Source organism: Manduca sexta, chromosome 17, assembly GCF_014839805.1.
Source record: "Manduca sexta isolate Smith_Timp_Sample1 chromosome 17, JHU_Msex_v1.0, whole genome shotgun sequence".
Lineage (NCBI taxonomy): Eukaryota > Metazoa > Arthropoda > Insecta > Lepidoptera > Sphingidae > Manduca > Manduca sexta.
In genome coordinates this window covers 6,134,187-6,149,442 of record NC_051131.1, presented here as the reverse complement: position 1 = coordinate 6,149,442, position 15,256 = coordinate 6,134,187, and the positions used below count along the sequence as shown (strand labels likewise).

Sequence of the window (15,256 nt, the reverse complement as noted above, 5' to 3'; positions counted from 1 at the left end):
CTTAATGGACTGACACAGTTGAATTTTGTCACGTACGCTGCTAGCAAATTATGTTATATTAACACTATCACCGCCTAATGAGAGCATCAATCATAAAAATCACACTGGCCCTAATATCATTCAGCAATAGTTAATTTATTGTAACCGCAAACTAAATCGATGCCATTAAGATCATTAATCATTGACGTGTATTCAAAAGAGCAATGGATTTATGCAACAATGTTGTGTTGTGCCAATAAAGATAATATAAACAATTTAATTGTTAAACATAAACATGAATTTGTAAACTATATAGTATAACCATAAACCTTGGTGTTTTTTATGAATATCATATCTAATTATTGTACCGACTTACAAAATAATTAAAACAATATGTAAATTCATTACATAAATATTGTTTTATTAATATTATTATGAGGGTGTTGAGTGTTGACGTCAGACATACGACTGGTCATAAAGCCATTTTACGTACGGAGCGACATAGTCGCCAAATATCGACCAAGCTCCTTAAATAAAGAATTAAAAAAAAAGCCATTTTGCAACGCATTAAAAGAAAAAAAATATCGTTATGATACTCAGAACTCTACAAAACAAATGGTCAATTTACAAAAAAACTATAAACCATGTTATGTAGATCATGATTATATTAATATAAATAAATTGAATATTTAAAACAAAACAGCAATACCAAAACAACCATTAAACAGGTTTTTTGAAATATTTTGTTCAGTTAAGATAGTCATCTATTTTAATTTTAAATTCTTATACCTTGACTGTTTAACATCGCACTTTGGCATTGACGTCATCAAACTTGATCATTTTTAAAACCGGAGAAATACGTGACAGCGCAAAATCTAGATCGAGTCCAAAACAGTTTTCAGTTACAGAAATTGTTACAACACAGAGTAAATTCAACAATTTGTCTACTCAATACAGCTTAAATTCAATTTATGTCAAATGGTTAACGATGCGAATGTAATTTGCAATGGTCCTAATACATATTTAATTTCACGTACCTAACCGGAACACTAAAATTTTGGTCAGATCAATGATTCTGTGAACAATGCAGATATGCCAATATATCGCCTGAATGCTTATTTATCAAAACGACCACTGTATTTTTTGGGTAGTGCTGACTACGAGGAACGAACTACTTGCTAGTGGATTTTAAATATTATTTGTCTCCATTACCCAGAATGCATTATAATTCATAATAACATATGCAACTATTATTAAGTAAAAGAATTTAAAAATTTCTAATCTACAAAGCCCTAAGTAACTTTTTATTTCCACAAACTGAATGTTCCATTCTAACCTCCTATGTGGACTTTTTCCAACGGAATACAGCTCTAGATAATTTTCTACAATAATTGCCAGAAACGAAATAAGTTGAGCCCTAAAATAAATATTTGTGTTCTGACTACGTACAATAAATATTTTACTTAATATAGTGCATTTACATCAAAAAAAAAATGCTGCTACGCTGGTGCATAAACCTGCTGGTAATTAAGGTGAGGCACGCGCCGCGTCGATACCTTATGAATACTGCCTGTACCTAGAGGCTACGTGACTTCTGACAGGGCTCGTCGCTCGTTCACCTACCTAGCCCTAATCGATTTGCATTTGAAATCCATTTGATGACCGGATTCTTAATTACACGCAGTAATGTTAATATAAAACTTCGATATATTTTATAACATTTACATTTGAAAATGTAAACAAATTACTCTAGTTTTCGTAAATAACGTTGTATCAATAATTAGGTCACCTTTGTACCGCGGACTGCGAGTTGCCTCTGAAATCTGAAACCTCTAATGTATCAATAACATCTAATTCGCAGCACAGACAAAGAAGAGCACTGAATATCGAATAAGTAGTAAGATTTGGACATCATATCAATATTAATTTGAAAAAATATAGTGCACGAGGCAGTGGCGAAAGGTGAAATTTTCCAAAAGGGAACCCAACACATCACATAAGTACTAATTTCCATTAATGTAGTCCGCAAATCGCCTTGATAATAATTAGTTGCTACAAAAATTCTACATAACGGGAAGCCGGTAGGAATTGGGCTTTAAGGACCCTTCGCCACTGGCATGAGTTAAAATAATAACTATAAATGTAATATTGCAGCTTTATTTCCCAATGCATGTTTTTACCAATATTGAAGTATCCATTATGAAATCACATATCTCTACAAGTCCAAGAAAGATTTTATTTTACTCGATGCCTATGTGAAATGGTAGATATCATTAAATAAACAATTATTATCAAATATCATGTTTACGCAATGATTTCTCACATTATAAATTTACTACTGTAACAATTAATATAGCTCATCATTCAACGATTGACGTCAATGTTTACAGTAAAACTTTTTATTACTTACTGTAAATGTGATCATAATTAAAACAACAACGTATAAAGATAAAAATGGCCTTCTCGCAATGAATGTTTCTCCATTGCAAACCGTATTTATATCTATCGTTTAAAAGTTCTTGTGCGATATTTATGCAATTTTCCCTTTGTGTAAAATTCTTCAAACAAACAAAAATAATGATATTCAAATATTGTTTTGAATTTTATTTCCCAAACAGAAGTCAACAACCTTATAAATAATACACTTTTTACAAAACCGATTTTAAATTTATTTGCATCCTCTCAGATATGATACATCAATACAAAGATCCAAACGAAGACATCGTCCCGTGCGGCGGCATCTTTGAACCCGTTGTGTTGTGGACACAAAATCTATTATTTTATTGAATTATTTATTTGTATCTGGGAGCGCAGAGGAATTACTATATAATTTTTCTTTGTCCTTACTTTTAAATGTTTAACATAAAATATTAAGCTTCAATAGTTTAAATGACCAGCATCAAACAGCAATCCTGATAAGAGGATTTACAAATTTTCAAAGTTTTATTTAATGCAGATTGTTTCTTTTAGATTATGCACGCAAAGTTTTAGATATTGTACAGGATGAAATTTTGAAATCGGGCAGTAAGTGCTGCAGCCCTTACCGCTGTAGCTACAGTACAATTTTCTTTGAAAACTGTCCATAATTTTATAAGATATTGAAACATATGGAAATATCGAAAAAAATTATAACAAGCAAGAAAATTGCCAAAAAAAGCAATAACTTTTTTGCTATCAAGCGATCCTGTTCGCTATGAGGATAAAAAGGCTTATGGGACATTGAGTACCTATTTTTAAAAGTCAAAACTTACAAAAACTTTATGCTTATACTTTATATGTTGTAGGAAATGCAACTACATTTCCCTTCCAACAAAACTTTGTATCTATAATAATTTTGGCATATAACTTTCCGCAGTAAAAGATCAATAGTAATTATATTTTACATAGACCAATCTTTAAAGACTGTTGTACGTATTGTAAATTAGACAAAAACAAATGATGTAAATATTATTATAATACATCACATGTAATACGTCACAAGATCATTTTGAGAACGTGAATAGTACTTATATGTTGCACAAATTGTTTCGTTTAAAAAATATCTTACTCTAACTTTATTTTTTCACATTTATCAGGTTCTTGGCCTAGTGGAACTTGGAAGCGTCTATTATATTCCTTAAACTACGCAATAAACACAATTCTCCCGGAACAAGAATTCCGTCGACGTAACGGCGCACGTACTAAATAAACTTTGTTTGGCGAGTCCGATATTGGAAGGAAGATTATTTACAAGATTATTTGTGCTTGTTAGTATTCAACAGTTTTATAAATCTAATTACATAATTTTACAATAAAAGCTCAATATAAGTAACACAAATTTGCATTCGACACATTGATTACTGATTGTTACAAAATGTTCTGTAATTAGTATATTATAATTAATATTTAAACCAATATCAATCAATACTAAGTAAAAAGAAACGTTTACACTTATTAACTTTAAGTTGTATTTATTTTGAAAGTTTTACGTCAAATATTTATGCACTTACTTATATGTTTAAATTTGAAAATAAACGCAAACTACCATGATGAAGTCACGACTTACGCCTGAACAAATCACAATGTAAAATGATTCGAAACATTGTTGCGGTTACAATATCTTTAGGCACAAAACAATGCATCTAACCTCAACTATGCAATTTTAAATACATAATAAAAGTAAACATAATACTTTATATTAAAGTCCAACTCATCCTAGGCATTGCATAAAGTCCTTAATTTAACAATTGTAGACCTATAAAGCGGCATTAGGTGATAAATTACCAATACAATATTTCTTTAAGTATTTTGCCGACACAATATTTAAACCCTACTCATTCACTACATGCATTGCTTTTTACCTGTAACAAGACATCTATTTTACTCCTTGGCGTAATTAACAAATCAAATTAAACACCGAAGGATTTACGTTCCTACTTTTACAAAATACATATTTACATATAGAGTTATGTGCGTACATGGCGAAGATGTAAACCGGCTCCGACATTTTAGTATAGAAAACAGCAGACACGTGTTAGTCGTGACTCTACATTAAGTAAAGTATAAGAAATGATCAAATCATTCATTCAAATATTCACTGAATTGTCTGTTTAATTTATTTTATTTGTAAATCTTACAATACTTAATATTACATATTATTTAAAAATTTAAAAAGATGTTTATATGTTGAAGATTTTTAAGTTCAGTTAATGCAAATAACTGAATTGATTTTGATCATTAAATTTTGAAGCGGCGATGGCCTAGTTGAGTGTGGAACGGTCTGCTAAGACGAATGTCCGCAGGTTCAAATCCCAAGGGCACACACCTCTGACTTTTCTAAAAATCATGTGTGTATTCTTTGTGAATTTATCGTTCGCTTTAACGGTGCAGGAAAACATCGTGAGGAAACCTGCACATCCGAGAAGTTCTCTATAGGAATTTCGAAGGCCAGCGTGGTGGACTAAGGCCTAATCCCTCTCAATAGTAGAGGAGGCCCGTGCTCAGCAGTGGGCAAGTTTATAATACAGGGCTGATATTAATATTATTAAATTTTGTATCGACATAGGACAAGTTATGGATATAATATATTTATTTAATAAAAAAGGGAAGAGGGGGACATTAATTTCGGAAAATCTTTCAAATCTTTGGACTCGCAACAAGGTACTTTCATACAAACAAAATCCAAAGCATTAAACCAAGATAAATATTACTGCCATACGATAGCAAATTTATTATAATGTTTGTCAAATTATTTACGTCCGTGCTTGAGGGCAAGACAAATTAACCATGCCAATAGTCATCGAACACAAATTCAATCATACGCATATAATTATAGAATAAATATTATCCTGTAGTGTTTTGCTTGACCTAGAAAACAAACTCAGGACCTCCCACATCATAATTTATTACCAACCATATTAACAACAAATTTCGTGTTCATTCAACAACAACAGTGTTTGCATCTGGTCCGGCCAAGCTATTTTTTTTTTTGTAATATCGTAATTGGCTTTTAGCTCTCAAAAACGACTTGTATTTGGGATTCTTTCCACTTACAATCAGATGCAGTGAGACCACTTTGCTGTACCGTCGATAAAAAAACCTCGACATACCTTTATGCCTAACCATATTTTAGTACTTCATAACACCAAATAAACTTAATTATAATTATTTAATGAATACTGTCAATGATACAACATTTCCTATTGTATTATTAGGGAAATAAATATTAGCATTTTATTTACAGGGAGCGTGGGTTGGCCAAATGCAAGCTGGATCTTTTCGCAATACTTAACATGTAGACAGTACAAACGATATGCTGCGCCTTGTTCCACTGCAGGCGAGGCTGGCTCACGAAGTGAACATGTGCGCGCAGGCCCCATACCCCCTCTTCACAGCTCGATACATGTACGCATACTAACAAACAGCACACATTATTTTGTTAGCAAATAACCGTTACACTATAAACTTATTATTCCAACCTCGAGTAACAAAACAAAGACGAGAGAATGATTCTAAACCACAAGGTTAAAGGATCCGGTAACGTTTATATTATTATTTATTTTGGCTGTGTGACTAAGCGTTAGTCGTGCAGGACCCCCGCATGAGCACTGTCTGGATACATACCTGTGGGTGTAGGTATCACAACAGCGCTGTATTGCGGTCACGTGACTCCATTGACGTCAATACTGACCTCTGCCAACTGCGGCATCGCCTGCCTCCTGCTTGCTTATCTTACTCGAAATATCCTACATACATACAAGCAAACTTAACGTTCGTTGGTTGCCACACATTGGTACATACGCCTTCACACTCGTATACAAATACCTACACAGAGTGAAACAACGCTCTTAGAAACGAGAACTAGCCTAAGAATGATTTTATATAAATTATTCAGGCGTATCTACTATGTTCGTTTTTACATGAGCTATAAGATAAGTAAACAGTGGTCATAAGAATATTTATTAAACAAAAATAGCTCACGTCAAAGGTTTTCCAAATCATTTATCATTTTGCTACACTTATAAAGAAGAAAGTCGACAGCCTCGAGATGATCAAGGACAAATTTAGATGTGTCTAAACTTAACTAAAACCAAGTCGATGTATTAATGTTTGTTTATGTCCCATAAAATTGATAAACAACGCACAGCTTAAAATGAAGGCCGTAGAAAGATGAAAATTTACACAGAATCCCCTCACGTGATGTAAGTGTACGCTTTTCCTATTGCGAAATTATACTAAAACTGACTAACCATCTGGCACACCAACTCGCCAAAATAATCAATATTCATTTTTTAAATAGAAGACTTTATCTTTTAGATAAGAGTTACGTTATAGTTACCTGTAAATGAAGACGTTCAAAACGATGCGTAGGTACTAGCCATAAAAGCCAAAGAACCCGATTTTTTAGTTGCACACTAACACGACTTCCGCAAAAACCTACCAATGCAATACAGAAACATTGTTAATTATGTCAGCTAGTAGTGTTGAAGTCTACTCTATAATAGAGACCTAAAAATAAATGGCTTGGCGTAATATAATCAGGGTTGTTTGGGAGTCAGTGAATTTACTTTGGACCATTTTTAACACCGGATGAAGAAAAATTGGTTTAGAAGAATGGTATTCTCTAGGCAACAAACCGAAACAATTTCGACCGGAATGAATGAAGTATAGAATCATTACTTAAAACACATATTTACCGTGAATAATGACGACCTTAATTTTATTTGCATTTTCATTTGAAACTTATGAAATATGTTTATTCTGGACATATATATACTCCTACTATTAATAATTATTTATGATATTATTTATTATAAGATTCGGCTATTTCTATTTACTTAATCATTTAAAAATATATTTTTTTATACTTATGATTTTATAAACTTAAAAACTACAAAAATAATTGCCCTAAACTAGAAAAATATTAAATAGTTCAACTCTGCTTTTCCTTTATAATTAACATCCGCAAAAGATATTCATTTAAAATATTGTGATTTATTCTAGAGACACGTTTATCCAGCGAGCGACTTATTTTCATGTCCACTTTCACAGAAAGCAGCAAATGCCACGTGACCATTCACTGTTTATTATTAATGTGTATGTCTACATTCTGTTTTCTTGTGCAAAAACAACTTTTCTGGACATTTGATGAATAAAATTAATGCTATGTAATGATTTTGTTTATTAACTTTTCCGCCACAATAATACTTTGGCAAAGTTTATGCCCTTTGTTTCTTAAGTAATTACATCCACATAAACATATTATTAAATTAACAAAATACTGCTACGTATTTACTGTGAATATAACATAAATAGTAATAGTTGTAAGGTGAGAAACTACAGAAAGAATTTTTGTACTCATGTGTAAAACCGCTTGAAAAAATATTACTTAAAATCTAAAACTGAGTATGCTCATTCGAATCGCGGAATTTTTGTATGCTAGTGAGTACGAGGACATATGATGCCATTAAAATTATATTTTTTATATAAAATTGTGTTAAATTTAAAATTATTTGAGCTATGAAATACATAATCAATGTTACTTATCACATACATTAATGTATAAAACGTGTCTTTTTGTTTGTTCCACAGTAACGGTAGGTGACATAGATTTTCTTACCTCATCTCTTATCAAATCAAAGTCCAACGTGATACATCATGTCACAAGTTCAAGGTAAATGTTATAGAATATTTTCCCCAAATATTAAATAATTCAGTGTTTGCGTTATTGTTCAAACAAAAAAAACTATTTTGATTTTATGTTTAGCATTAGATTACGTAGGCATTATAAAATTTTCTTGTTTACTACCACTTGCGCAATCGCCATCATCGTTACATATGTATAGGTTTGTAAATAACTTAATATCTAAATATTACAAATCAGGTTGGTCATGTAAAATTATGGTTTACCAATCTCTCAAGAACCTCTAGACAATAAGTTTCTCCCTGGTTGTAAAATTTATATTACCAGCCACGGTCACTAATTCAGCTAGAGTGGACTGTAATGTCAAAAAGTGTTGCTATGCTATTTGTATTAATTACCGTTTTGCTATAATCGAAAACAAAAATAATTATTTATAACTCAAGTAACCAAATGATTCTTGTCTAATCCCATATTATCTGTTCGGGTACAGATCCTAAAACAACGTATTTTATAAAAGTCTATAAAATTTGAAATGCTAAAGAGTCAGGTAACAAGTTTACTTAGAACAAGTGGCAGTATAGGATATAAGTTGAGGCTAAGAAGACAGACCGGGCGCCCGGTGATGACCGGATGACTGGGTTCAATCCCCACCTATGACCTGCCTCGCGTGATAGTATTGATGTATTATACGCTAAATATATACCAATGTTTATGAATGTATTAGACTATTGTATATTTTATAATATTTCAAACAGGAGTGATCGACACCAATTACCTCTTATATATTTTTTGACTTTGAGACTAGAAAATGGTTAAATAAGGTAACCGAAGCGTTTACACATTTAAGAATTATGAATAACCAGAAAAAATATATGATAATTTTATATCCTAGCTGTTCGTGAATTAAAATGACTTATATTTATTGACTGCCTCGGTGGCGTAGTTGTACTGCATGCGCGGTACGGCAGCGCTCTGAGGTCCTGGGTTCGAATCCCGGGTCGGGCAAAGTTATATTTGGGTTTTTCTGCTCAGTATCAGCCCGGAGTCTGGAATTTGTGCCCGATATGGCGATAGGTCACATCATGGGACGGAACACACTTGGCGAAAAGTGGGCGCCATGGTTGCGCCTCTGCATACCCCTTCGGAGATAAAATGCGTGATGTTGTGTGTGTGTGTGTGTATATTTATTGTCAATGCTTATTGTCTATCGGCTTGTTTTATAAGTACTAACACTGCAGTAGTTACTAATTAGTGATTACACTGCATTTAATAGAAATTATGGTATATTGTTAATTTAAGAAGTTGAAACATATTATATTAATAATTTTGAGATGATAATATTATAACGATGAGAGACATTGTGTCCTTTGACGCGAAAATTATGTCGACCTGTGAAATTGGTATGTACTACATACATATACCGGCGGACTCCCAAATAAAGCTCGTCAAAATTATTAACACGTGTAAAGTAAATGCTGTCAAGCGGAATGTAAAGTATCTATTATGTAAGTATATCGGGTCTTTTTACTATCAGCCAAGCTTTATACTTGTAACGATAACTATAAGAATTCATTGAAACTAAACTCTAATCACGTTAATGATTTTCTATTAGATATATGTTTATTTTTTTAACAGTCGTTAATTCTTTAATATTTCAATGTAGCGAACTTATTGCGGTAAATATTCTGGTACTCACTTTGCCGTTCTTTATGCATGATGTGAAGTTAAAATTGTAGGCGATGTATTATGTACTCCTAAGGGAGACAATTAAATCAAAAATAAAATTAATGAAAGTCTAAATCATTTCATAGCTAGAATAATAGGTACACCATTATAAAACTGATATTTTTGTCAACATTCATAATCCCTGTATAATCAACGTTTGCTAAGAGATTGTAAAAATAAATAAAAAAAGGAATATCTTAGCAATTCTAATACCATCTAGATTATTGGGTCAAAAATGATAATTTAAGCTTGAATTATTCAGTCACGTGTTGTTCAACAATCAGAATAAAAGAAAGGAATTAGATAGTGTATGGTCGAGTGTGGCCTGAGAAAACGTGAGGCGATATTGACGCGCGGTCGCTCCCGGTCAATCACCACTCACCGTACTACACGCATCTCGGATCTTTCCAGAACCTATTTCACAGACATTAGACAAATGTCAAATACAGTCATCAACATTAATAATATGCGCTACACTCATAAATGGATTTAAATTTACAATAGAACTTTTTTTTTTATTTGATAGCTAGGAAAATGAGAGTTTTATGAATGGCTATGAAAAATAAGAGATATTTAATTGATTTTTATTACGTAGTTGATACATATTCTGTTGCTGTTAAACTTAAGGGGGTTTTCTTTTAAAATATTATTATTATTATTTATTAATTTCATAAAAATGGACCCATAACAAAAAATACACCTACATGACAGCGATACAATTAATTCATACAATACTTAATACTATTTTTTATCTTATATCCGGCACTGTATGTAATATGTTTGTCACAACAATGCCGAATATAAAAGGAACCTGGCTTATCATATATAATTTTCAGGAGATTATTGAATGTCCTTTTTTAGATTATTCCATAAAATGAAAAATATATAAATTAAATAGATAATTTATTTAAAGAAGTAGGAACCTTAAGAAAAATCAATGAATTCGTTGTCATATGAATAGTGTCTTGAACTTTTTGAAGTAATGTGATAATGGCTTTGAAGACACACGTTTATGACGAATGTCATGGTCAGTCATTGCCGCATTCGAAGTCATACAATATGTAAGAGCTCTAACATGACGGAGCAGTGACGATGAAAATCACTATTATACCATAAGGAATATGTTTGATGACTTGCCTTTAACAGGTATGTTAAATAATAGGTGTGTATATGATATACTGAATATCGTATCGCCCTGTGATATGTACACTATTATATAAAGATGTAGAGTTAATTTGTTTGAATTGAAAAAGTTTTTAAGTGGTGTATACTCCATTTATCGAGGAAAGCTATAGGGTATGTACTCGTAACATCATGCTATGACCAATAGGAGTCAGGCGTCCATGAAAAATGTTGTAAAAACGGTTTTTTGAGACTTTCCTTTGCGTGCGCTCGTAAACGGTTAAAGTTACGCAACAATCAATATTACGGAATTGTTCCTCTTAAAAAGTAGTAAAAAATATTGTATAAAACAAAGTCTCGCCGCCCTCATGTGTCTGTCTGAAGTCTGAACACAATAAACTCAAAAACTACTCAACAGATTTTGATGAAATTTGGTATGGAGTTAGTTTGAGACCCTGGCAAGGTCATAGACTACCCCGGGAAAATATAAAGCGGTTCTTTTATCTCCGAAAACTCTATCCCAGGCCAACTCCGGTGCAAACAAAAATTTAAAATAAAATTTCAACTATTATACTTATATAGTATCATATCATATTGTTTAGTGCTAAGTATATAAACCGCTTATACTTACACATTACACATGATTATGAATAATTTCTAATAACTTTAACATAATATGTTTGTTTCATCTGCCTCTGTTAAGATTTGTCGTCGTTCGCACAACCTTGATATGTTTGACTGTTACCAAATAGTACCCATACAATGTTCAATTTCTCCGTTTAAATTTTACTTCTAACTAGCTTTTGCTCGCGGCTTCGCCCGCGTGAGTTTTCAGGGATAAAATTCCCACTATATATTTTCCCGGGATAGTAACCTATAACTTTCCCAGGGTCTTATACTATCTCCATACCAAATTTTGCATTCTTATACTTACCACGTCTTATGTCACGTCCAACATAAAAAGTATCCTATGTCCGTGTCCTGGTTCTAAGCTACCTCTCCACCAATTTTCAGCCAAATCGGTTTATCCGTTCTTGAGTTATAAATAGTGTAACCAACACCACTTTCTTTTATATATATAGATTTTTGCTATTCATGCCGTGTTCAAATCTAAAAGATTGCAAACATTTTATATGATATGTAAAATCTGGTATCATATGAGTAAATATCATGAATTTGTAACCAGTTTTGTGGAACTAATAAAAAAAACCATTAAGTATAACTATTTAAATTAAAATAACCAAACATTAACACACATTTTAGATTTACGTACCGTGGTTATTATTACATTAATACAAAAAAAATTAATGCTAATGTACAATCACTGTATAGAGAAATAAATTCAATATTTAGTTTAACTATTGACGTCATAATAACTGTGTACTAATTATTAATTAATGGTACTCTTGAAAATATCAAACAAAGATAATACAGAATATTAATACCATAAAATATTGTCATAATTATGACTCATTCGTAACAAACAAATTAGTATGTAAGAAACCGATATGAACATCGTTGTTTAAATTCAAGAGTAGGTATTTATTTCATCGAATATTATAATAAGAATAGGCAAATATTAGATAATGAGGAAAATCCCAAATCTTGGCAAATATTTCATCAATAACGGAAAAACACTTCTTAAGAAGGTACTTACTGGGCTTTTATTGTTTTTTCAACTGTTTTATTCTCACAGAATTGGGCCCGGTAAAAACCGCGTTTCGTATAAGTACAGTGTCTTGCTAATTTCTGTACTGTAATCCAATAACGTTTTATAAACAATAATTTTTGTAATTAAAACATCTTAGCTGTAAACTATAACATTTTGGAATAAGTACATATTTAAATTTTAACACGTTATTCCAAAATTAAAATTGATATGGAGCATCTGTCACCGTGATAGTTAGGTGCCAGCAATACAATAACATACAACCTAAGTACTTAGTATTACGTTCCGTTGGTTAAAGATGTAAAAAATAACTAAACGCAATACTTATACTGAATTCACAAGGTATTTTATTTTTGTTCTTTGGGTAAACCTGCATTAAGTACCTAAATGGTTGAGTTCGGTGTCATAATAATAATATTATGACATAAGTACATAGATACCTACAATTATGTACCAAAACCAAATTTAGACAATACTCTTTATATACTTACACGATATTATTATGGTTAAGTGCTGACATAAAAACAACCAGGTAATTATTTAAGTAATAATTACGAAACATTATCCCAAAAATAGCAATAAATTTCTTACTCACCTTATTAATTGCCACGTTTTTGCTTTTTATTGCTTTTTTCTTTACGAAGAATTTTGATCCCATTTCGAAACTGAAAAATAACAAAATAAACGTATAAGTAATTATTTACGGCCCCTCCACCCTGAGCAAACGGTCTTGAGCAATTTGTTCCATATTTTGCGGTGCGCAAGTTACGGGCGAGAATAAGCAAAGATTTACAAATAATGTCGTTAAAAAAACAATTTTAGGTAGTAAACATTTTGAACTGTCTAACTCTTCCTAATACTTACTATGATATAAGGTGCGTTCGGGTAAGATCGGATACGGGTTAAGATCATATAACGAAAAAATACCACGAATCTATAGTTATTTTTTAGTTTGAGCTACATAGCCGGCTACGCTGTTTATTTTTGCCCCGCCCTGTACACCATAATTGATTTCACAACCAAGAACAGGTGCGCTGTGTGCAGTGAAACAAAAAAGGTGGATTTCACTCTTCTTAACATTATTGAGACTTCTGTATGATTTCGTGGACCTTATCATACTAGCTTTAGAAGCGTTATTAGAACGAAGTCCGAACTTACCCCGCAAACGTCCGATCTTTCCTAAGGGTTTCAAATTTCTATACAGATATTATCACCAATTTTTAAGCTGACACAGAGAGAATTGGAAGATGATTAAATTATCACATAAAGTAGCATTAATATTAACCAGTTTCGTGTATAAAATGCCGGCACCGACGGCTTAAATACTTTATGAGAAAAAAATATTTTCGAGACTGCTCGCAACACACCGAAAATCCGTCGTAAATTAGCCGAACGGACCTAAATTATTAATGTTGGTTACAAACTAAAATAATGAGAAGAAACGCAAGAAGTCCACAATATTCTCATTATGAAATTAAAGAAGCACACATGACACTATAAAAAAACTGCGAACTAGGCATTTAATTTTTTTAAAAGATATAAACTAAAGATAACAACTTGTAGAAATGGGATGTTTAAGTATTTTTATGTAAATACTTACTTATTATAAAATTCAAATAAATAGCTTCTAAAAACTATATAAGCGCGCCCTTTTGCTGCGGGTAGGGGCTTAATAATATTATCGCCTGCTTAGTGTGGAAACCATACAGAGCTATGAACTGAAAACACATGGGATCGATTCCCAGGGCGGCTATCAATCATCTTTTGGTATACTTATTAGAAAAAGCAAAATTATCATTACTTATGTTCTTGAGATCAGATCCGCGAGAAGAAAAAAACCATGCTAGATGATCGGTTTTAACATTGCTATAATATTTCTTCAAAACCAAACAAACCCAGAAGGAAATATTAATTTTCGAAGTAGATACCTAGTTATTTACTTGACTAAACTATTAAATATGGAAATATTAATTAATCTAATTTGTTAAAAATACTAACCGCATAGTGAAAACAGCTGAAAAGCGATGGATGGGGACCAGCGTCCGAGGGCAGCGATTCCGAAGTTGCATGACCATCACTGCCATTGCAGTTCACCAGTGCCTGATAATATTAGTCGATTATACTAAAGAGTAAATATAAGTAGGAAAGTATGGGATACAACAGAGACAAATAAGTTTATGGTGAAGTAACTATACATTTATTTAAACGGTGATTTACCTACCTAAGCAGAGTTTTATTTATCCTTCATTGTAAAAGTAACTTACATTAAGTATGTAAATTGTAAAGTTATAAAAAAACATTGAACATTAAGTATTAATGCGTATCCATTAAGTAGATAAGTAAGTACTTAGCTAGTTTTATTAATTAAATCAATATTTTACTGCCTCGGTGGCGTAGTTGTATTGCACGTCCGGTACAATAGCGCTCTGAGGTCCTGGGTTCGAATCCCGGGTCGGGCAAAGTGATATTTGGGTTTTTCTGCTCAGTATCAGCCCGGAGTCTGGAATTTGTGCCCGATATGGCGATAGGCTCGCCCCCTATCACATCATGGGACGGAACATACTTGGCGAAAAGTGGGTGCCATAGTTGCGCCTCTGCATACCCCTTCGGGGATAAAATGCGTGATGTTATGTATGTTA

At 32.2% G+C, this 15,256-nt stretch overlaps 1 protein-coding gene across 1 annotated transcript in view; it reads right to left on the bottom strand.

Moving 5' to 3' along the window:
• LOC115453779 (inositol-trisphosphate 3-kinase homolog) overlaps positions 1-15,256 on the bottom strand; it is an 89,045-nt gene that overhangs the window by 71,909 nt on the left and 1,880 nt on the right. Inside the window, exons 2-3 of the mRNA XM_030182504.2 lie at positions 14,616-14,717; positions 13,213-13,282 (exon numbers count right to left, since the gene is read on the bottom strand). Of these exons, the coding sequence (XP_030038364.2) occupies positions 13,213-13,282; positions 14,616-14,701 (156 nt within the window). The 5' untranslated portion in view covers positions 14,702-14,717. The remainder of the gene's footprint in view (positions 1-13,212; positions 13,283-14,615; positions 14,718-15,256) is intronic.